At 47.2% G+C, this 21764-nt stretch overlaps 1 protein-coding gene and 1 long non-coding RNA gene across 10 annotated transcripts in view; one reads left to right on the top strand and one right to left on the bottom strand.

Moving 5' to 3' along the window:
- The window catches only part of TBX5 (T-box transcription factor 5), a 92364-nt gene that overhangs the window by 43857 nt on the left and 26743 nt on the right, over positions 1–21764 (bottom strand). For 5 of the 9 annotated variants that reach the window (XM_059713570.1, XM_006265819.4, XM_019493653.2 and 2 more), the window contains 2 exons: positions 3973–4148; positions 1732–1826 (listed from right to left, as the gene is read on the bottom strand). In XM_059713570.1, coding sequence (XP_059569553.1) covers positions 1732–1826; positions 3973–4119 — 242 coding nt within the window. In that variant the 5' untranslated portion in view covers positions 4120–4148. Of the gene's footprint in view, positions 1–1731; positions 1827–3972; positions 4149–4266; positions 5405–6312; positions 6484–8786; positions 8925–17885; positions 17960–21764 lie in introns of those variants that run through there. The other 4 variants (XM_059713568.1, XM_059713567.1, XM_059713566.1 and 1 more) reach the window with 4 other exon arrangements.
- On the top strand, positions 9201–19156 carry LOC132243558 (uncharacterized). The gene is made up of 2 exons (XR_009455183.1): positions 9201–9933; positions 17909–19156. It is a non-coding gene; the product is annotated as an uncharacterized LOC132243558 (long non-coding RNA).

Genomic DNA, 21764 nt, shown 5'->3' with positions numbered 1-21764 from the left:
ACCCAGTAGGATACGGAGTGTAGTCAACTTTGCTCTCTGCAAAGAGCTCTTCCTAATGGTTCTAAAATGCTTGAGCTCAGTGTTTGTATCAGGCCTTTTTACTTGGGAAATACTCTTCTTTTAAAAGGACCCCGTCATTTCAATAATAGATATGGTCAAAGGGAAACCAATCCTTATACAAATCTATTTATCATCCAGTACAAGGCTTTATATAGTAGATGGTTTTTTTTTCCATCCACTGTATGGGGTACCACCACCTACTGCCTGGCCGGACGGAATGAAGTTTGATTCTATGCTGTTGGTAGGGAAAATCTGATTTCACTTTGGATATTCATCTTGAACTACTAGTATTTCTATGAGTGCACGCTTTCTCATCGTATATCCAATGTAGGAAATTACACTCACATTGTTTAATGAAAAAGAGCAATGGAAATAATATATTTCTGTTCCCCTGGTCTTGTTTATTGAGACTGGGCACAGGGCTAGATTTCACTGAGTCTCAGTGGTTGACCCATGCCTCAAATTTTATCTTAGTGGTCCTTTGGCTAAATGGGCTTCGTGATCCCGCACTGCAGAATTACTGAGGCACATGCTAAACTGCACAAGTCTCAAAAGAGATTTTTTTAGTTATTCGATTTATCAGGTCAGCTATGGCAATGATCATAAACACACACTCGCACACGGAATAAACTTAGATTTGCAAGCCTGCAAACTACTATATACATCTGCATAAATAGTAGTTCAAGAACATGTATGCGTTTAATAGCCTAACTACGAGGAGCCTCTTGTCTCTGCCTGGGTGTGTATTTGCCTGTATCTGTTCGCAGAAGCAAAGCCTGGAAACAGACGAAAAAATGTTTCGAAATTTGCAGGCATTGAACTGCTCCTTTTGTGAAAAAAAATAAGCTAAATCGTCCAGGGACCTGCATGAAAGAGTATAACATTTTGGCCTACACTTTGCAACCAGCATGAGTCTGGAAAGACTCCAACGGACTGAAACTAGGATTAACGATAACACTGTCCTGGGTAAATAAGAAACCAAAAGAAACACATTTTTAAATCTATATACTTCAGTGGAGGCTTCTTTTTGTAAATCGTCCAACCCCTCTTTCCTGCTCTTCTACTGAGTCTTTGGTCAAAATCATATAAGGCTCTACAGCTTCAAATACACCATCATCTGATTTTTAGGTCCTGGCTTGCTGTTTATTTTCATTCTATTTTGTGACAGAGCCTTGGTAACTTGTTTTATTGTCAGCAAACATTTATATTGGCTACAACCCGAAATGCTTTGTGACTTTCTCGGATTTGTGACACATAGCAATACACATGTGTCATACAATGCACACAAGCATAGTTCTGTACATTCACATATACATAAGGGGTGTTGTGACACTCTCTGTCTCTCTCTCTCTCTCTCCATATATATATATGCATATAGAGAGACCTAAAACATGCATAAAGAGATAAATATGAATATACACACGGAGAAAAAGAGTTTGATTTTAATTTTTCCTCTCACATACACACATACATATGGACATACACATGCATATGTATTCACACACACACATTATCACACGAGTATGCACGCACACGGCTATACATCTGTTGACATATACATCCGTGCATATTCCATTCATTCCATTTAAAAACACGTATATCCAGAAGCATCTGATCTCTCACTAAGTCCATTTCAGAATACACGAGCCGATGGTTTTGTTTTACTCCTACCTTCCAGCTTTGGTTATAATCATTTCGGTCCCCACTTCGTGAAATTTTAGCCATAGTTCTCGCTCGTGCAAAAACACCTTGATCCCTTCCATGCCCTGCAATGAGATCAATAAATACGTGTGTGAGTGGAGAGCCCAGAAGCCGCTGCCTGGGCTCCCCCGCTTCAAACGCCAGAGCAAGCCCAGAGAGGGAATGAACTTTGGCACGTCAGCACCGAGCGCTTCTGCTTTGTCTGGAGCCCTCCCTGACAGGACAGCGCCAGCCGGCAGCTCCCCGCCCGGCGGAGCTGGGAGGGAGAAGGAGACCCTGAGCCCGGCGATGTCTGGGGGCTGCTGCAAACCGAGCGCGACTCCTCGCTGAGCGCCTCGGGCCAGGTGCGAGTCATCGGGGCCTGAGTGGAGCGGGGCTTGCGAGGGGGATGATCGTCTGCGGAACAGCCCCGATCTGCGGCCCAGGCACCGGCTGGGCCGATTCACACCACGGAGCTCACTATGGATCCCGGGTGCTTGCAATGGGAGTGCTAGCACCGGTCGCTGGTGGCCACAGCTAGACCCTGCGTGCCTCGACCCGCTCCAGACTGCAGCACGAACCGAGGATCGGGCCCCCCAAATCTACTCCCCGTTGCAGAATAATCTATAGATACATACGCACGCACATATATACTCACACGCCTACGTACGTGTGTAGAAACGCACTATATAGACATTCATATTTGTATGCATGAACGTACACGCACACAGGCACACGTGTTTGTCAGAAGTAATTCTGGGCATGTGATGATCTTCAAATAGACATGTCTACTGCTTACCATGGTCCATATTCTATCTGTACACAGGATATACATATACATACATGCCGACTAGACACACACGCGTGCATACATTTAGCTGGAAATGCTCCCCTGGCATTTCACGATCGTTTCAAAAGAAACCTTTCCAATTCTATATTCCCAGGAGGTGGGGTTTCCTTGTCCACTCCTCGGCACGACGGCTTGAGGGGCAATGCTAGCGAGAGCGGTTCGAGGGGAGGGCTGCTTCAGGTCTGATGCTGTAAGCAGCCTCGCCGATCTGGGCAGGGAAAAGCCGATACTCGCTCAAGATCGCCCTTAGAAGCGAATAGCGGGAGGGTATTTCAGTCCCTTCCCTATTTCAGAAGAGCAGTGGCGAGTGATTGATACTCCGCACGACCCGAGCCTGAATGGAAGTAATAGTTTAAAAGGACAAAACAATATGCGGAGTGTACCCTAGCGCCCTGGCCTACTTTTCTCTTCCCGGGTTAGGTGCAAATGGGAGCGAGCCGCAGGCAGCTCCCTGCTCCGGAGAGCCGCAGAGAGAGGCACAGCCGCCCTCTCCCAGCACAGCGCGCCCAGGTTGGGAACAGGGATCAGGAGACAGGGCAAGGCGGTCGCTGCAGGGATGGGGTTATGTTCCTGTACCTGTGTGTGACCGCGTGTGCACGCGAGGGCTCCGTGTGTGCATGTGTGTTTCAACACATACGAATTCGTGTGCCTGCAAATCGATGGGCGTGCGTGTGTATATATGTATACGTGATCATCCATAGAGCTACACACAGGAATGTATGCAAGCACTTAGGTATACAGCCACCTCTATGCAAACGCACACACATGTGTATGCAAATTATAGATATATACAGATATAGGTATCTGAATGTCTATACACACACACACACAGACATACACCCATAGTGGTGTGCATAAGTATTTGCATACACCCCTGTGTGTAGTTATGTACATGTATTTTTATGCACGTGTGCGTTTATATCCAGACGTATGCCTATATATATAAGCGTACATAATGTCTACAGCTCTATGTGTGTTTACTTGCGTGCATGTCTATATATACATACCTGTTTTGTACTTATGTATATGTGCACATATCTGGGTGAATGTGTGGGTGCTTGTGTACATGTAAGTGTATGTATTAGGTATATCTATAAATGTATGTATGTCAATAGATGTGTGCACATATGTAAGAGTGTGTATCTGCAGACAGAAATGCGTGTATTTGTATCCATAAATGTATGTACTTAGCTGTATGTCTCTGGGTGAATATCGGTGTTGATTATTATTATTAGAGGAGTTACAGTTTGTATAATTAGACCGTGATCATCAGTCCCATTATTAGAGCCTAGCAACTAGAATTACTCGTCTATATGGCACAGCGCAATCCAGAAAGGCAATAAGAGAAAGGACAGAAGCGGATATTTCTCTCCTTCTTTTACCTGCTGTGTAAAAGCTGCTTGGGGAGAGGAAGGCGACTTGCTGCTGGCCCCGAGTTGACTGTCTTGCTTGGTTTCAGACTGAAGCTCTTTCGACTCCGAATCCACTGGCGTGTTTGGAAGCCCAAAGCCTTCCTCGGTATCCGCCATGTTACGAGCTTCCTTCGCTGAATCTCCCACTGCAGGCAGACACGGGAGAGAAGGGAGATAAAAAAGACGTGAGTCAAAGTTGACATTTAATAACAGTGTATGGAGAGGGCTGAGCATACAGACAAGCCGCCTCCTAGCCCAACACACCCTCTGGGAGCGACTCAACTTCAGCTGCTTGGGAATCAACTCTGGAGCCTTTAACTCTTGGGGAGAAATATGAGACTTATTATTGCATCCCGCAGGGGTGATAGATTTTTTTTATTGAATATAGAGATAGGAGAAGGGCTGACAACGTAGTTGAACTGCAGTCACACTAAGCTGCTGGATAAAGATTTCTTTAAGGGTCAGCGTGGATCAGAATCAGGATATTTAAGGGGGTGGGAAATGACCAGCTCATCTCCAAATTTTCCTCTTCTTTTAAAGCAACATTTGCAAGCTTGATAATTGCCCTTGGACTTTGAGTCTTCTAACCCCGGCCCATTTCTGGCCTCCTAGCCAGCTGATGCTGGTTAAATTGATTCCCGAAGCCCTTTGCATTTTGTTCCTTCCCCTCCTAGTTTTTTTTTTTTTAATGACACAACAGGAGATGCGAATGATATAGCCACGCGTTCACCGAAAAATTCTCCTTGCAAATGCACGACACGAAACCCGCAAGTATTCTCGGAAACAAGTGATTTCGCCACTCAGTTGCTAGCGGCTGTTGAGACTGGCTCGGAGAGTTCAAATGGCACGCAGCGAGCCGCTCGCAGGGAGAGTGCACAAAATAATCGCCCCATTGTACAATGCGCAGTGCTAAACGTGTGTGTGGTTTGCACTTGAAATTGATCGAAGCTCGAACGCCGGAGCAGAACTGGGACTCGGAGGAAGTCTACTTAAAAATAACCGAGGGGGAAAGAAAACCCCTTAAATCAAATGCAAAGTGAGTTTCACAGCATGTTTTTAAAGTGCAATTTAAGAAGCATCTCGGCCCATCCTGAATGACCAGGACAGCAGTGAAACTACCACATTCCCTGTTGAAAATACGGATCCACAACATGGGTGGCATTAAAAAAAAATCCCTTGCTTGTATAAAATAATGGCCCAGATCCCTTTTTTCATAGGCATGCCAGGTGGAGACAATCACACCATTTTTAAATATAAGAAAAAGGACTCTAAAGGAGCTCTCGCCCCTTGTAACTATATTTGAAACGGCATTTTTTCCTATGTATTAAAAAAAAGGCAATTCCCCTTTAAGGCAGAGGAAGACAGGGCTGGGGCTGTCTTGCCAGTAGCGAGTCAAAAAAGGATCTAAAGGGAGAATGAAAACGAAGGGACTCGCCTTCCATGTGACTGCAAAGATCATTTCTAAGAAAGGATCTCTCTTTCTCCGCCCGCCCCCACCCCTTCCAAGGCCACAATACGCAAGGCGGATGGTTGTAGTGAGGGCTTGCGGGGGGGGGGGGGTCTCAGTGCAGAGAAGGTGTGTGAAAGAGCTGTGTGTTGCGTCCCTGGGCTGATGCACCGCTGCGGGATTTGATGTCTCTCCAGCCCATTCAGAAGCCACGAAGGCTAATGGCACTTGCCTTGTTCGAGCCACACAAGAGGCAGAGACACTCAGACGCTCTTCTCAGTGCCCCCCTCCCGGGGCGAGCTTCCCTCGGGCTTCTAGGCAAGCGCTGGGCAGCCTCGCTGTCCCTTTCTCACCCGCTCTCCCCATCTCGCAGCCCCCTGCGCTGGCACAGGCACAGGCGGGGATGTGGAAGTCGGCACGTTTATTAAAACAAAGACAAGGCCAGCGGAGGGGACAACGTCTCCAGCAGGCTGCAGCGTTAAGCGGCGAGGACTGCGAGGGGAAGGGAGGAGAAGGGGGAAGACCCCCGCCGCGAAGCCCAGCTGGAGATCCGCGCTCCTTCTCCCCGCTCCCCCCGAGAGCTGCGGAGAGGAAATGGAGCTTGACAGAACCAGGCCGCGAGCGCTGGAAACGCATCCTGCGCTGCTCCCAAGCACCTTCCTTTTGTTCCAGCCTGGGCTCGCCTTCCCCTTCCCCTGCACCCCGCCGGCACCCGGGGAGACCCCGCGCCCCAGCCCACCGCCTCCATCTCCCCGCGCAGGCCTCGGCGTGGAGATGTAACAATGCCCCCCGCCAGCACCCGGCCTCGCCGCCTCGCACACGCGGGCAGGGATGGACACACACAGCACAAGCAGAACCGTTACCTTGCTTGGCGAAATCCATGCAATCAGTGCATCTCCAGGGGCTCGGGTTTTGTCCCTTTGCAATGGAGATTACAGCGGGATCGGGCTTCTCCTTTGCATGGTCCTTTAATTTATTTATTTTTCGCAGCCCAGCATGTTACAGCGCGGCTGGGGAGGAAAGCTCTCCAATGCAACACTGCCTCCTCTCTCCCTCTCTCTCTCCCTCCAAACACTTCCAGGTTGTCAGAGGCACCAGAAAGACTCCTGAGGCCAAGATAAAGTCCTCCCCCCCCACCACTGCCCTTCTCAGCCTGATCTCGAAGATGATCTCTACCCTCCCCCCTTCCCCACACCCCTCTCCCCCCCCCAAAAAAAAAAGCAAGGGAAAGAGTGAGAGGGAAAGGAAAACAGTGGGAAAATAATATTTTTTTTAAAAAAAAGTTGAGAGGGCGGTAGCTGTAGCAAGAGCAGCCTCCCCCAGCAGGTTGGTGGTGGTGGATATTCCCTTCTCCCTCTGGAGAGCGGAGCGCGCTGCACATAGGAAATAGCCGCGGAGCCCGGAGCGCCGCGCGGGGGCCGTGACGTGGGGCGGCTCAGCCTTGCTCGCGAAGTGCTGAGCTCGTCTGTCCAACCAGCTCCGATCCTGCTCCTCTCTCAGAACAGACCTCCTTCCCCGCCCCCCCCGCCCCCCCATCTCCTATTTTTTCTGGCAGGCAAACTAGAACAAGGCACAAAGACAATCATCAAACTAACCAGCACCCCCCCTCCGCCTCCTCCCTCCTTTCCCACTCCCTCCGTCTTCCATCCATCTTTCCCAGCCAGAGAGAAAAGTCAAAGCTTGAGAATCCCCCGAAGAAGCCGCTGGCTTCCCTAACACAAACCATACAGCGACCCGCTCCATACAGCCCCCTCCCCCATGCGCACCCCTGCCCAGAACAGAAAGGTAGGCATTTTCAGCCCAAAATACACATGTGCGGATCTGCTAGTTCTCTTGGGGGCCTTTGACATACAGGGGAGGGGGGGGGGAGCTGGATTGGATGAAAGGGATCCCCGGAGCTAAGGAGCCTTGCAAGCTTCCTTCCCCAGCCTCCTTCAACCCAGCTGGGGATACAACACCGCGAAGATGGAGCCTGGCATTTCTTGTCTTGGATCTGCAGGAAGATCAAAGGTCTTTAAGAAAAATAGACCCCCCCCTCCCTTCTCTTCTCCCCAACTCCCTGCCACCGCCACCTTTGCCAGGAATTTGCGAACCCTTCCCCTGGCAGGGCGCAAACATATACAAAAGCTCAGAGGCTCTGCTGTATTCAAATAATCAAGCCGTCAGTGAGGAGCGGGGATGTGGTTTTATCTGCATCTTCCTTCTCTCTCTCGCTCCCTCTCTCTCTCTTTTTAATGTATTATTTTGAGGGTAAAGTTGAATAGGTCAATGCAGGGCAAGCAGCCGCCCTGTCGCATTCTGGCTGAAGAGAACCAGATTGGGGGGTTGTATTTTTGATAAGACTTGGGAATACATGGCATGGCTTAGATCTGCCTTGCCCAGCCCCTCTTTCTCTTCTCCTTTCTCTCTTTACTTTCTTTCACAACTGAGATTTCCCTGAAGCTTAAAAAAAAAACAAAAAAAAACCAACCAAGAGTCCCGTCAGCAACTATCCCAATGCAGCGGCTGCAGCCCCTGGAGTGATCGCTGCGGATTCCCAGGGAATTTGGAGGCGAAGTGGTACTAGCCAAACGTGATGCAAAATGTTTGCGAGCGGGAGCCTGTGTTTGCATATGGAGGGGTGGAGGGTGGGAGCCTTCTACTTCTAACTCCGGGCACTCCAGCCTCACAGCAACTTGAAAAGAAACGGCGAAGCAACTGCTGCAAAAACAACCCACCCCGCTGCACCCTCAGTCACGAACAAGACATTCAAATAGACACGGGTATTATATGTATTATTTATATATCGTCTCCTTTTCATTATTTGATTTTCTGTAGATCGCTGCGGGGAAGGGGGGTGGGGGTGAAGTGCGTGTCCCATGCATACTGTAAATGCCAGGATAAACCAACCCGCATCTCTGGCCTTACTATGAACACGAGTGCTATTTAAGGTGCAAAAATCATCAATTCAAATTGTCAGAGGTGGGCAGCAGAGAATGAGGTTTCTTCTCTGCAGCCTCCAAAAGAGCCGTCCTCAGTAGTGAGAATTCCAAGCTAAATCATTTGGAGAGAATTCGCCAAGTTTCATGCCCTGTTCTTAAGCATTAGCTTCTGCTCAAAATCCCCAGAATTACACGCGCCTTCAGAAATAGGCTCAGAAATGCTATTGGAAATTTGAAAACACCGACAGAAAAAAAATTGCACCCGGAGACGAGTTTCCAGGAGACAGAGAAATAACAAACCCACTCCCCTTCGGAAAGAAATGCGCGGCTGAAGGGATCTGTTCGGAGCTGCAATCAACAGTGTGGGGTGGCATGCTCTGCTCCTAAACTCTGCTAATGACAATAGAAACACTCACCTCTTGGGTTTCAAAGTAGCTGGCGAAAATCTGGAAGACGAGTTGAAAACGACGCAAATAAATGGAAATTATTTCCTTCTGCAGGTTGCAGGGAAAAAAATACTGGAGGAAGGATCTCCAGTCCAGGCACTATAGGACTCTGTGGATAGCCAGGCGAAGGAGCCTTTCAGCTAGAAGCCGATTTGTGGTCTCAGACAAATTAAATATTACTGTTTATTACCAGCCATACTCCAATAAAATAAAGAGAGTTCAAGGCGATAGCTGCTATCTCACCAGCCCTTGCACCTATAAGACTCAGAGACGTCACCACACACGCAACTGGCCCATTCTCTCATGGTTGACTGCAGCAGTAATGGAAGGTTAATTTGTATTCTTCTTCTTTAAAGCCCTACCAGTTAGATTCTCCCCGTGCAAAGAAACCACTGAGTGCAATGCAAAAGGCTGGGGGTCGTGGGGGTGGCGGAAATATAACCAAATAAGCATGTACTAAATATAGCTAAAAGGGGGAGAACTGGAAATTCAAGCGAAGTTCAATTCTTTCTTGGAATGGAAGCGGGGAGTGATTAGCCAAGTCCTTGGTTCACCAAGATCAGGCCAGTTAATCCGGTGGTATTGGCAGTGTGCAGCTTGAGAAACAAATATATATATATATATATATATGTATGTATGTATATTAAATGTACTATTATTATGAGCAGTAAACTTGTCAAATGAATGCTCAGGCGCCTCGGAAAGCCAGCATGCTGAGCTATATTTAGTAAATGATAACCTGGCTATTTCCACAGATCCGACTGTGCTTCGGGAGCCAATTATTTGCTAGGGGTAAAGAAAAGTAAATAGAGGAGACTACTTGCCAAATGAAAAACACGAAAAATCGCATCTCCTTTCCAGCCCTAATAACCTGCTGGAGATCAATAGCCAGACCCCTTAACATAAAAATAATTCTATTAACCTGGAGTGATTCTGCTTTTCATCCCACAAAGATACCCCCCCCCCCACAAATAAAAAAAAAAGATTAGCAGCTGTTGTCTCCTCAACCAGAGAGGGCGAGCGCCGAGGGGCATCCAGAGGGAGACTATTCAGGACCCCCTCCACGCCTTACGGGAGCAGCAAGAAGTGACTCCAGGATCTGTGGACTCCAAGGATGGTGAGTGACCCCATGAGCTCCTGGCTACTGTCTCGCTGAAGCTCTGTCTTTCGGATCCTCCCATTTGGAGCAAGTGGCATGGCTTATTCTTGTGGTTGTGACCTGTTTTGGGGGTATTATATATACATATGTATATATGCATGTATGTGCATATATACTTTGCATATACAGTATCTCTATGTATGAATGTGTGTGTGTGTTTATATATATAGGAGGACTATATCCAGTGCTCATCTGGGGAGCCTCAGTGGGGCGAGAGCTTCCCAGATGCTCTCTGCACTGAAGTAACCTAGGATGCAGGCGGCTGCACTCCAGCTCCATCCGGAGCATCGCAAATAAACAAGGGGTGAACTAATATTTTCTTATTGGAATCAGGGCCTATGAACAAGCATGAATCCATAGGGCGCCCCCCACCCCCCTCAAATCTACCCATCATGGAAAGTGCAGCTTTCCAGCACCCGTCAAACGTCCTCCCAGCTCCCGCCACGGATCGATAATAGACAATCGCTCGTTTTCCTAGAGCGCCTTTTAATTCCTTCTTACTGGGATCCACCTCAGAGCAACCTAAGAGGAACAGCGCGAGGAGGTTTCTTTTTTTCTTGAGGATGGGTCCTCCCGTTTTGCAGACTGACATTTACTTGGCAGATTTAACCTTAACTTTGCAGCCTTTTGAAGCTGCTTCATTTAAAATAAAAATCAATCCTTCTTCACACATGGCGCCGCTTATAATGTTTTCTTCCAGTCGATTGAAATGTAGAGATTTCCATTAGCCAGCCTTCCTCTCCGGCCAACAGAAGGGTATGGGGGGCGGGGGGGGGTGTATGAGGGGGATACTCTTCAGTAACTTTTTCCCCGCTTCTTTTTTAAACCTCTTATCAGAATCAAAATGAACTGGTCAGCTCCTGACAAGGCACAAATCGCTCTCTGCCTTTTCATTCAAGCTAGGAACTGGGAAAAGGGAGAACTGGAGATTTTTGATGATTTTCCTTTGGGGTTTGCAAATAACGCGACATAGGCTTAAAAATGCTAAGCAACGGGAGAGAGATTAGATGTGTGTGGACACATCCACTCACGCACTTAAACATATGCACATACATATAGGAAATCCTTTCTCTTGCGTGCTTGTATTGCATTTATGCATGGAGCCCGCACTTGTATTTACGCGCAAATATGCACATCTACATGCATAGGTGCATACTTTATGTACACTTGAGTGTGTGTGCGTGCGTGCGCGTGTGTGTGGATGTATGTGTTTCTGTGTGTGAGTACCCAAAACTTACACACCGATGTTCTTACTTAATATACAGGGTTCCTTCCTTATAGTTTCTTTCCCAATACCCATTGATTGCCATGGGAATTTTGCCTACAGAAGGAAACTAGGATAAGATCCACAAATACTGTCTTTGAACAGGCAGTCTTTGGAGGATCTGCCTTGGAGAGAATACCAACTGGGATTGGACAATGGGTTGATACATTTTAACTGGAAACAAGCGGTTTCCTCCCCGCATCAACTCTGAGAACTTTGCACCGTGTCCATCAGCATCAGTTCCTTGTTTAAGCAAATATTTACTCCCGGGAGTAGGGAAAGATAGCAAGGGTGATGCCTTGCAATGGGTCAAGATGTCACAACAAGAAATAGCGTCTGGCTGGGAATTCACTTTTTGCTAAAGAATTTCTCAGTGAGTTTTTACACAATCGATAAAATATACAGACAGGGCACTTCGAGGAGGACAGCTGATCATTTCAGTAACAACATTATACACAGGAAATAAAAAGAGTCCGTCTGAAAGTACTGGGAGTTTACCAGAAAAATAACTCCCCCTCTACTTTCCAATTTCTCTTCTTCTTTCCACTTCCCCGAAACAATCACTGTTTTCGAAAGGTCAGAGACAATTTTATTCTTTCTGCCTTTCTTTTGTAGCCGCCTGCTTACATGTTAATGGCAATATGTTTTTGATACACACACACACACATTTTTTTCTTAATAAATTCACCGTTAAGGAGGCACTGACTCACTGCATTGCTTTCTAACTCGGCTACTCTTGGGTGAAACTTCTGGGGATACTCTGGAGCTGGTCAGTTTTATATTACAGGTGGACACCATTTTTTAGCAGTTTTGCGGTTTCAGGTGCTTTTTTGCCTTCTTGTTACTGTAAAAAAAAAAAGTTTTCCATTTAAAAACATTTTCCCCCTGCAGCCCATTAATTTCCCCTGCGAACTAAAGGCTTTAAAATGGTCACGAAAATGAAAAATAAACAGAATAGCAAATGCACCGGGGTTTCAAAAGAGCGTATTGTGCAGACATAGTAGTTACTTTCTCAGGACTTTCGTGACTCTGCACATGCGTGGTAGGGCTTAAAATGGGGTTTAGGCAGCAGAATTTTTCAAGCCTTGATGAACTCCCAATGATATAAAGTGCTAGGGCTATTGTGTTAATAACCTGAAAATGAGGAGTTTCAGACCATGCTCACTGTAGTGACAGACAGATCCAGAGACCAGGATCCTCCGGTATCAGCAATCAGCCCTTAAGAATATCTTTTGATTATGTAGCTCGGTCGCCTCTTCTGTCCATATTAGAAATCTACCTAGGAGACAGGGATGCAACAGGCTGTTGGCACCCAGAATAAGCCACTGGGCTTCTTACAGCCACAGCCCGGTGAGGGATCGTTCAGATACCCGTCCCTAAGATCGATGGCAGGATTTTTAAGATCTCTGCTGGACGCTTCGCAGTTGAAACGCCGCGATCAGACGCGGGGGCTGGAGCAGCTTCTTTGAGTCAGAGCTGAGGGGCTGCAGGGCAAAGGATCGGACCCAACAACGCAACGAGAACATTTTTTGTCTTGCTCTTACGAAACCGGGTTCCCAAAAATGAAATTCCCACGCGTGCACGAGCCGGAATCCAAAAGAGGAAAGGTCTGGTTTGAAGCCAGAGGCTCCTGTTGCCCTCCTGTCCATGACTCGAGAGTTTTGCCCCTGCCGATCATATTTACATGCCGTGAACCCACAGAGGCTCAGTGCTGGGCACAGATCATGTGTCCCAAGCTCCCGGCGCCCGGATCACCGGAGTCCTCGAAGGGTTTGCTCGCACAGGGTCCATCTCTTCCCCTCCGCCCCCCCCCCACACACACTGCTTTCACACACACTCCTAATCAATTACTAATGCTCCTGCTGGATAAAAGCATGTTATTGATGCCAGAATAGCAACGTTAATCTTCTATTGCCAAACACAGTGTCAATCAGGGGTTTATCTTAGCCCAAAGGAGAAAATAAAATAAGATAAGGCCATCACTCCAGCTCCAGAAAGAAAGTTAAAGGGGGCGAGAGAGGGTAAAGTCTTTAGTGCCCTGTGCCTTTTCCTGAAAGTGATCTCTGCTGTAATGACCTTGGAGGGGGGGGGGTGTGGAGGGGATCGACCCAAACGGTCAGAATCATTCACGGAAAAACGCTGCCCAAGTGACACCTGCAATTTTTCTTCCCCCGCCCTCCCATAACTCGAGTCAGGAACGGCTCTTAATACCACTTGCGGTACAGCTATGTCTGAAAGACAGGCACTTAGAGCGGGAGGTCATTCAAGCAACTTTGTCATCCGAGGAAACTTACTTTCTTCCCCCCGATCAGTGTTAACTAAAACACAGACATGTCCGTGTAGCGAGCTGCCCCGGGAATAAAACGGGTTTAGTTTATTCCCTTGTGATCGGTGCCCCTTAGATGGACCCGGGATGTCTCTGTCTCCTGCACGTGTGAAGGAGTCTCTGGTCCGTGCTCTCTCACACCGAGCTGTATGCAGTGATCTCTCCTTCTGTATAAATATACCAGTCTGCGGAACATCTCTGCGTTAAAGGCATCCTCACGGCTTCAACAAACAGGCATTTTTTTCTTTTTGGCCTCTGATTTCCTTCTGGAAAGGCCGATTTTCCCTTCACGTTTGAAGAGACATTCCTCCCCCCCCCACCTTGAGCAACTTATATGCGGGGGGGGGGGGGGCGGGAATCACGTTTCTTTCCTTTTGCCAAGCAGGTTATTTTCCTTCAGAAAAGACATATCTGGAGCACGATGGCAACAGTTCTACTAAAGAAGCAGGCACTCCTTGTACCAGTCACATCCCCTCTGTCTCATGGTTTTGGTTTTTGATTTTTTTGTTGGTGTTTACACGGGCATTTGTACCTGTGAACTTTCCGCTTTCAGACACTCAAATCTGGGCAGTAGCTGTGCAAGAAAAATCAATTACAAAACGTTCAGGGACAATGGCTAAGGGGAGGGGGGGGGTCGATCTTGTTTTCAATCAAGGCAACATCCTCAACTTAGCTTCATTTGTGTTTGTGCATGCTCCTGTTTTCGCGTGTATTTCTTGTGTGTACATAGAAGAGTGCTGATGAATACATAGGTGAACGGAAGAGTGTACTGAGATAGTTGTGTTCACGTGTAGCTGAGTGTGAGAATCTGCATGTGCATGTGTGGGTTTGCTGGGGAGCGTAACTGTATGTGTCAGCGTGTGTTCGCCTGTACGGAGGTGTTCGGGTTCTTGGGCATGTTTGTGCATGGGTGTGCATCTGCTTTGTGGGCTTATGGCATACGTGTGAGTGAGTGTGTTTGTTTAAGAGTGCAAGTGTACACAGGCGGTCGCCTTCTGGATTCACTTGTGCGTACCCGTGCGAGTTTCTTTCTGTGCACATCCGAATAGGTAGATGCATGCGGGTGTTACACACGCGATTCCTAATGAAAAAATATCGTCTTGGAAAAGAGGATCAAACCAAAACCCCTCCACACTTCCCTGCAAAAAACTGAGCCCAACACTTCTTCATTGCAACGCACACAACCCTGCCCCATAGCCTCTGCCTGCCTGGAGAACCCAGGAGCTTTCATCCTGCAAGGGGCAAGTTTTGAGGTAGCTAGTTTTCGAGACAATGCTTATTTTCTGTCATTAATAAGCCATTAAAAACATTCGCGTTTGGATCCCAGACTGGTTTTTACGGTTCAGTTGGACAAGGCGGAACACATGTTCGTTTAAGCGGGTTCATGGAATAGCTGTAAATCAAATAAAGTTTATGAGTTTAGCAGGAAATACTGAAGAGATGAAAAAATTCTAAGAGCCAGAGACCAGCAGGCTGAGGTAGGTTCGTCCTGCTCTGTGTTTCTCTGTTCTTTTGAGCATCTTGCGGATTAAAGCCCTTGGACCTCATAGCAGCCTCTGTGTTGGCGCCAACTGGCATGTTATTAATCAATTGTCCATAGGTCCAGTACACATAAGAGAGAAATTTAATCACCAGAAACCAGACCCTACATAAAAGGGAAATCTAGAATCAATTCCCACCCCCACTCCCAACTCAGCCGTGGTCATTACTAATGGAAGCAATCAAATATTTCTCTATTTTTTTTAATTGCACCAAACAAATTGCAAAGTTCTTAGCGGCTGAATCCGAAGGCCTCTTACAAAAAAGAAATCTCGCCCTTCATCTGGCTATAAGATGCGATGGGGAAATAATGCAGGCTAATAATTTTATAATGAAAAATAAAAACACGATTGTTAACATAGAAGCTCCTTGGAAATTGAGCTACATAAAAGAACCCAATTTATTGTTTGCTTTGCAAGCCCCAAATTGTGCTTTCTCCTCCCAGCACAAGACGCTCCCTTTTTCACAGGGAAAAAGCCTGCGATGCGTTGCAATTTGAAAAGCCAAAGACAGAGAGCACTGCAACTTTAACTGTCACGATGGCCCTGCGCAGTGTTAATTGCACCGCGGTCTAAAACTTGCCACTTGTGTTTTGCCGCTGCCGAAGTGCAAAAGGGGAGAATCCGGCTCAATGTGGGGAGAAGACCGCGTGTATCGGTCTGCAGAGACACGGACGTTTTCGGCGTCCTGGCCCATTCATTTCACTTGAAAGCGTTCGTGGATCTGATTTACTGGATGGCATTTCCCCCCACCTTAACACAGATCAGATCGGATTTTTGAAACACCGCGATTCGTGTGTGTCTGCATGAACAAACGGCAAAACGCGAGCAGCGAGTTTTAGGCTGCGGTGCTATTACCCAGACACAATGTCCAGCAATGTGTTGGTTCCCTCTTCTCTTTCTTTCCTACTTCGCCTGTAGGCAGTGGCAACCCTTGCATTTATGTTAGGCCGCGCCAGTCGGAATGAGTGGAGACATTTAGACCTGTTTCACACCATGTCCCTTTCTTGCTACCTTGCAAGAATTATCTGAGATGTGAGGAAAGTCTCCCCAAAACTGAACCAACAGCAACGGGGACCGCAAAGAAATAAAAGCGCCATTTCCGAAAAATACTCAGCCCCAAATCCCCTTTCCTTCATTTTCCAGGGAGGAGAAAAGTTACAGATAATTTTTTTAAATGTGTTTAGAAACGGTCAGTGCTAGACTTTTCGTCTCAGGTAGGCAAACTCTGGAGGCCTGGCTGGAGAAGGCAGCTCTAGGCCGTTTTAAGGGCGTGAAGCTTTCCAGTATAAATGAACCTAAAATGATTTTCTTTTGCAAAAAAAACAAGAGCATGTCATAGTTGTGAATGTTTGTACATTAACCCCAAGAAACCTTATGTTTCACCTGAGATCACGCGTCCTCTTTAGGCTTCTCTCACTCAGTGCTGCAAGGGCTATTTTTTAGAAGCTCTTGCTCCTCCTAGATTTAAAATCGGATTTCACAGGAAAGGCGAACCGGAGTCTAAATCAGTTCTGCAGCCCCATTAGCAGCAGCTGAGGATAGTTTTACCCCAGTGCACCAAAAGGAGGAAAGTGTTCTCTGTGGGAGGGAGGGGGTGCTCTTGGGTGGATGGGTGGAGATATATATATATATATATATATGTATGTATGTATATCCACAAAGTTGGTGGGTGTGTGGGTATGTTTGATGTGTGTACATGTGTGGTGCGCCCGTTTGATGCTTGGTGTGTTTATGCATGTGTGTGTATGTATAGTGTGTGGATATATGTGTTTGATGTGTGAGGATAAGAGCGTTGGATGTGTATAGTATGGTGTGTGTGTTTGATATTTGTGCGTGTTTGATTTGCGCGTGTGTGTATGGTTGCTGTGGGGGTATATGTGTTGTGTGCATATGCTGGGGATGGGTGTGGGGGGGGGTATGTGTGCATGTGCGTGGATGTCTGCTGGCGAAAGAGAGTATGGAGGGCAGCAATCGGAGGTCAGGCTATTCTCCGAGCAAGCAGCAGTACTTAAATCTTTATTGTGTGACTTGAGCTGCTTGTCGATGATTATTGCTGTTATTATTAGATGTCTAATTGCTCATTGCCTTGCCTGCCTCAAGAGCTGGCGATGTATATTTGTGAAGGGCACTGCACGGGGAGGGCTGGAAGGGAAGAGGGTCTCTCATGGTCTATATTTGGAAAAGAATTTAGAAGTCCTTCCAACAAACTGTGCAAAAGGTACCCGGGCATTTCTGACAGGCAGGCCAGGGGGCTGATGGGCTGCGTTTACTGACATGCAGCTCCTACTATGCCACGGGCGTCCGTGCGGGGGCTGCTGCCTCCCCCTGGGAGGGGACCCTGGCAATTGTCCGTCTCCAAGGGGACGTTTCGTCTTAGAACAAAGATGTTCCAGTTCCTGCGGATTCCTTACACACACTTTGCCCAGACAGAGATCTCCCCCAGTCTTAGCCTGCCTCTCCGTGATTCCAAGAGAACCTGATTCCCAAGACAGAGCTCCTGAAATAAATTGAAATCTCATGGATTAGATTACAGAGAGGGGCCAAAGATTTTCAGAGTTTTTTCTGCGGTCCTTAACACCTCTCACGAGCTCTTCCTTTGCCCTGTTTACTTACTTTGAACCTCTGCATAAAAAGAAACTATGAGCAACGAGGTTTCCTTCTATTACTGGCCACCAGTGTGTTCAACAGAATAGACGTTCATTTAGCAAAGCGTCAGCCTGAGGGGATCAAGACTCGACTTTATTCAGAGCAGAGGCAGGATTTCGAAAGATTGACTTACCTTGCTTTCAATTTTCCATCCAGCTCTCCCTTTTCAGCGTTCCCCGAGACTTACTTCAGCCATAAACTCTGGACGCTGGAGAAAGAAGTCCACAGCAGCGTTTGACACATTACTTTGAAAAAATCTCTCTCCCCTTTCCCTGCATTTGCAACTGCTGAGCTCTCCAGCTACTGTGCTGACAACCTGTAAGGTGCCGCGGGTCCGTTCCAGGAGACCCCGGGAAGGGGTAGGATGCAGCATTCACGGCGAAACACCCCCTCGCCCATTTATTATTCCTGTTGCTTACACCACAAGCCATCACGTGGGCAAATAGGTTGGTTATTAAAATGAAAATGTTAGCTTGGCCTGGATTTTCCAGCAATGGTTTACCTCCTGCTGGTATTTTTCCCCGGCACTGGAATGTCCTCTCTGTTCTCTGCGCTTGGCGTTATACGTGGAAGGATTGATTAAATGGGCAGCGCCGACAAACAGGCTTTGATCCGTTTCTTAATACTCGGCCAGAGAAAGCACGTGCAACACGTGTGTTTTCTCCCCGTGTAAATGCACGCTAGCCTCATCCCCATATTTTGGCTTTGAGAGAAGTGCGGGTGCACACACACATACATATATATGTGCACACAAATTCAAATATATGTGTAGATGCATTTATATGTGTAGATGTACACATACATGTAGATGTGCACATGCATATACACACACACACACTTGCATACCTATCCATATATATATAAATATACACACTAGCACACTCGCTATGTGCATATACGGTACACCTGTGTGTGTGTGTGTGTGTCTATCTATATATCTATCTTTCTACACACACCCACCCACATATACATATACGTACATACATACATATATAGAGAGGTTTACAAATGTATAAGCATGTATTTGTGCATATACCGTGCGTGTATGTATATAAATGTATATAGGTAAGTTATAGCTGTAAATATTACGTATATCTGCTTGTATGTGTATGTGCATGTAAGTGTGTGTATATAAATGTGTATATGTATATGTAAATACAGCTAGGTACATATGCATACATACATCAACATACATATTTAGCCACAAATGTATATAATTACGTGTCATTTTGTATGAGGAGCAGTATGTACACACGTACATAGAGGCATGTGTGCGCAGGCACACGTATGTGTAAATATATTGCTACCAAGTGTATGTGCACATTATGTATAGAATGGCTGTACCTTACACACGTCCATCTCGTACACTTCTACTGCCTATAAACTTCACCTGCTTCTACTTCATCTGATTGATTCCCAGTCTGGTATGTGGATTTTAGACGGGGGATCAAATAGTTTCCCTACACTGGCCAAGTCCACCAGGGAAAGCGAAGAAGAAAAGGACACATTTCTAACCTGACAGAAGCGTACAGCTGGGGGAGTCCTTCTGATAAGCATATAACTCACCAACAGTGGGAGCCTTCGCTAGCTAAGATCCTGAAACGTTGATCAGGGGAAAACTGTCTCTGTCTGCAAATAGAAAATTGATTTCCAAAACCTTGATGTCAAATACACTCCATAACTCCTCCTCTAGCCAAGTCCCGGCTCGCCTACCCCTCCTTATTTTTTGCAGCTGTGTGGCGAAGGTAGCTACAGATAAGTGAAAGTGGTATTTTTATAGGCTGATAAAGCAGACTTATCAAGTCTTTGCTGAGTCTTACAAAGATGCCCTAATTGGTCATTTGCCCAGGACAGTCTCTGAAGCTCTGATCCTCCTTAAACGCTACTTCCAGCTGCCAAAAGGCCCCGCACCCCACCCTACCCTCTACCCTGCTTCCCTCCCAAACTGGAAGCCCGGTCGTGTTGCATTTTCCCTCATCTTGTTCTCGAGCGTGGTGGACAGACACTTTTGGCCTCCCGTGCTATTTAATGATGCCAAGTGTATTATAGTCCACACTCGGCAGTCTTTTAAATCCGTTTATGGCCTTTTGGAACACTAAAATCATAACAGTAAAACGGATTGCATGGTTTAGCTTATGAGGTTGGGTCTTTTTCCCCCAGGGACAATATTTCAGACTGGTTCCTTTTCATCTTCCCTTGCTCCACTTTTGTCGGGAAAGTGTCCACATTGTTTTCTTCATAGCTTCTATTCCCAGCGCTTTACTGACTCCTGACCCCGTAACCTCTCATTAGTGATATCCCTTATGCAGCATGGCCATGGGAGACAAAAAAAAAGTTTTGCTGTTAAGACATGGAGAGATTCCTGAGGTCGGTGGGGGGAAGGGAGGCATCGGGGGGCTTGGGAGAGGGAAAGGAGAAAAAGTGGGATCCATGATACAGCTCAGATCCCTAAGGACTGTCTAAGGAGCAAAAGTCTTTCCTGCGGCGGGTTGAAACCGCCCTTCCCGACTCCCCCGCTACCTAGAGCTGCCTCCAAGTCACTGCACAGCCAGGCAGGGATTCCTCAGCCTCCATCATTGCAGGCAGGCACTGACTTCAGTGGCACCATAATGAAAATGGTGTCTTCTTTCCATCTCCAGCTGGGCTGCTTCTCTGCAGATGGTCTGGGCTCCAAGACATCCTGTTTGTCCCCGAAATGCACATGCATCTGTAATGCCTGTTGCTTTGCCGAACCAGCCTGAACTCTGCCCATCACCCACAATGATTTGATCTAGACTATGTATCTTTAATTATATGCGGGTGTGCTATTCACTACGTATAACAGAACATGTATGTTCTACATCATATACTAGATCCGGTGTATTATACATCATTTATAATACACACATACTACGCATGTAACAGTATAGTTATATGTAATCATGTAAATATGTATGAGTATATAGTACAGAATAGCATACAATGTTCCCTTATATACCTATACATATGCACATATTTGTGCAAACATGGACACATGTATATATGTGTGCATGTCTATGTGAGTAGATATACACGTATATTTGCATAGACCCATGTGCATATAAATAATGAAAATGCCCATACGTAATGCACATATACATACACACGTGCACCTGAGTAAATGCCCACACGTGCTGTCATATATGTTAATGTATGAAGCCACAAGCAATGCGGAATCACCAGTCATTCCTTAGGTCTCTCCCGGGGCCGAACAAGCAGGGCAGATGCTGGCAAATTCGGGGCAAGGATCAAACCCAACCAGCTCTCCCGAGGGACCCGGCCCGACCCCCAGTAACGCGCCTGCCAACCTGGGGGCTATGGGCAGCTTGTCCCACATCCAACCCTCGTCCCGCAGCTTCTTGGTCCCATCCAGCTCAGCAGCGCAGGCCAGAGGGAGTGGAGAAAAGGCAAGAGGTGGCCCCAGGCTCGGAGGACTCGCCCTGCATCCCCCCCTCGGCCGGGGGTGCCTAAGGAGCCTGTGCCGCCCGCGGGCAGTCGCTCTCCTCCCCCGCCTCATCCTTCCCTTGACTTGTCCGGGCCCGTTAAGCTTCAGCGCCCCTGACCTTCAGCTCCGAGTACACAAGCACGTGTACACGCGCCCCCGCCCCCGGATCATCCCCAGCATCCCCCGCCCGCCTTACCCGCAGCCACGCGGAGTTACTGGCGGACACACGCACACCAGGAAGCACGTGTCGCGAAGCCAATCGGTGGGCAGAGGGCTAAGCTCCAGCCTCTTCTGTCTCTCGACGTGGGTTTTTCTTTATTATTATTACTCTTACTACTACTACTGTTATCATCATCATCCTCGCCATCATCATCATTCATTATCCCTCTGTTATTTTTCTCTTTAAAAAGAACACAGCAGAGATTAGAGACTGTCTCTCTCTCCCTCTCTGTCTCCCGATTTAATAAATGGGACAAAAGAAGAGGAAACCCTCACACTCTTGGAATGCCAGCTTGTTTACTCCCTAAAACTCACTGCCCCCCCCCCCCC

Source organism: Alligator mississippiensis, chromosome 10 (assembly GCF_030867095.1).
Source record: "Alligator mississippiensis isolate rAllMis1 chromosome 10, rAllMis1, whole genome shotgun sequence".
Lineage (NCBI taxonomy): Eukaryota > Metazoa > Chordata > Crocodylia > Alligatoridae > Alligator > Alligator mississippiensis.
Note: the sequence above shows the minus strand (reverse complement) of the source record. Positions and strands in the feature narration are given on the sequence as shown.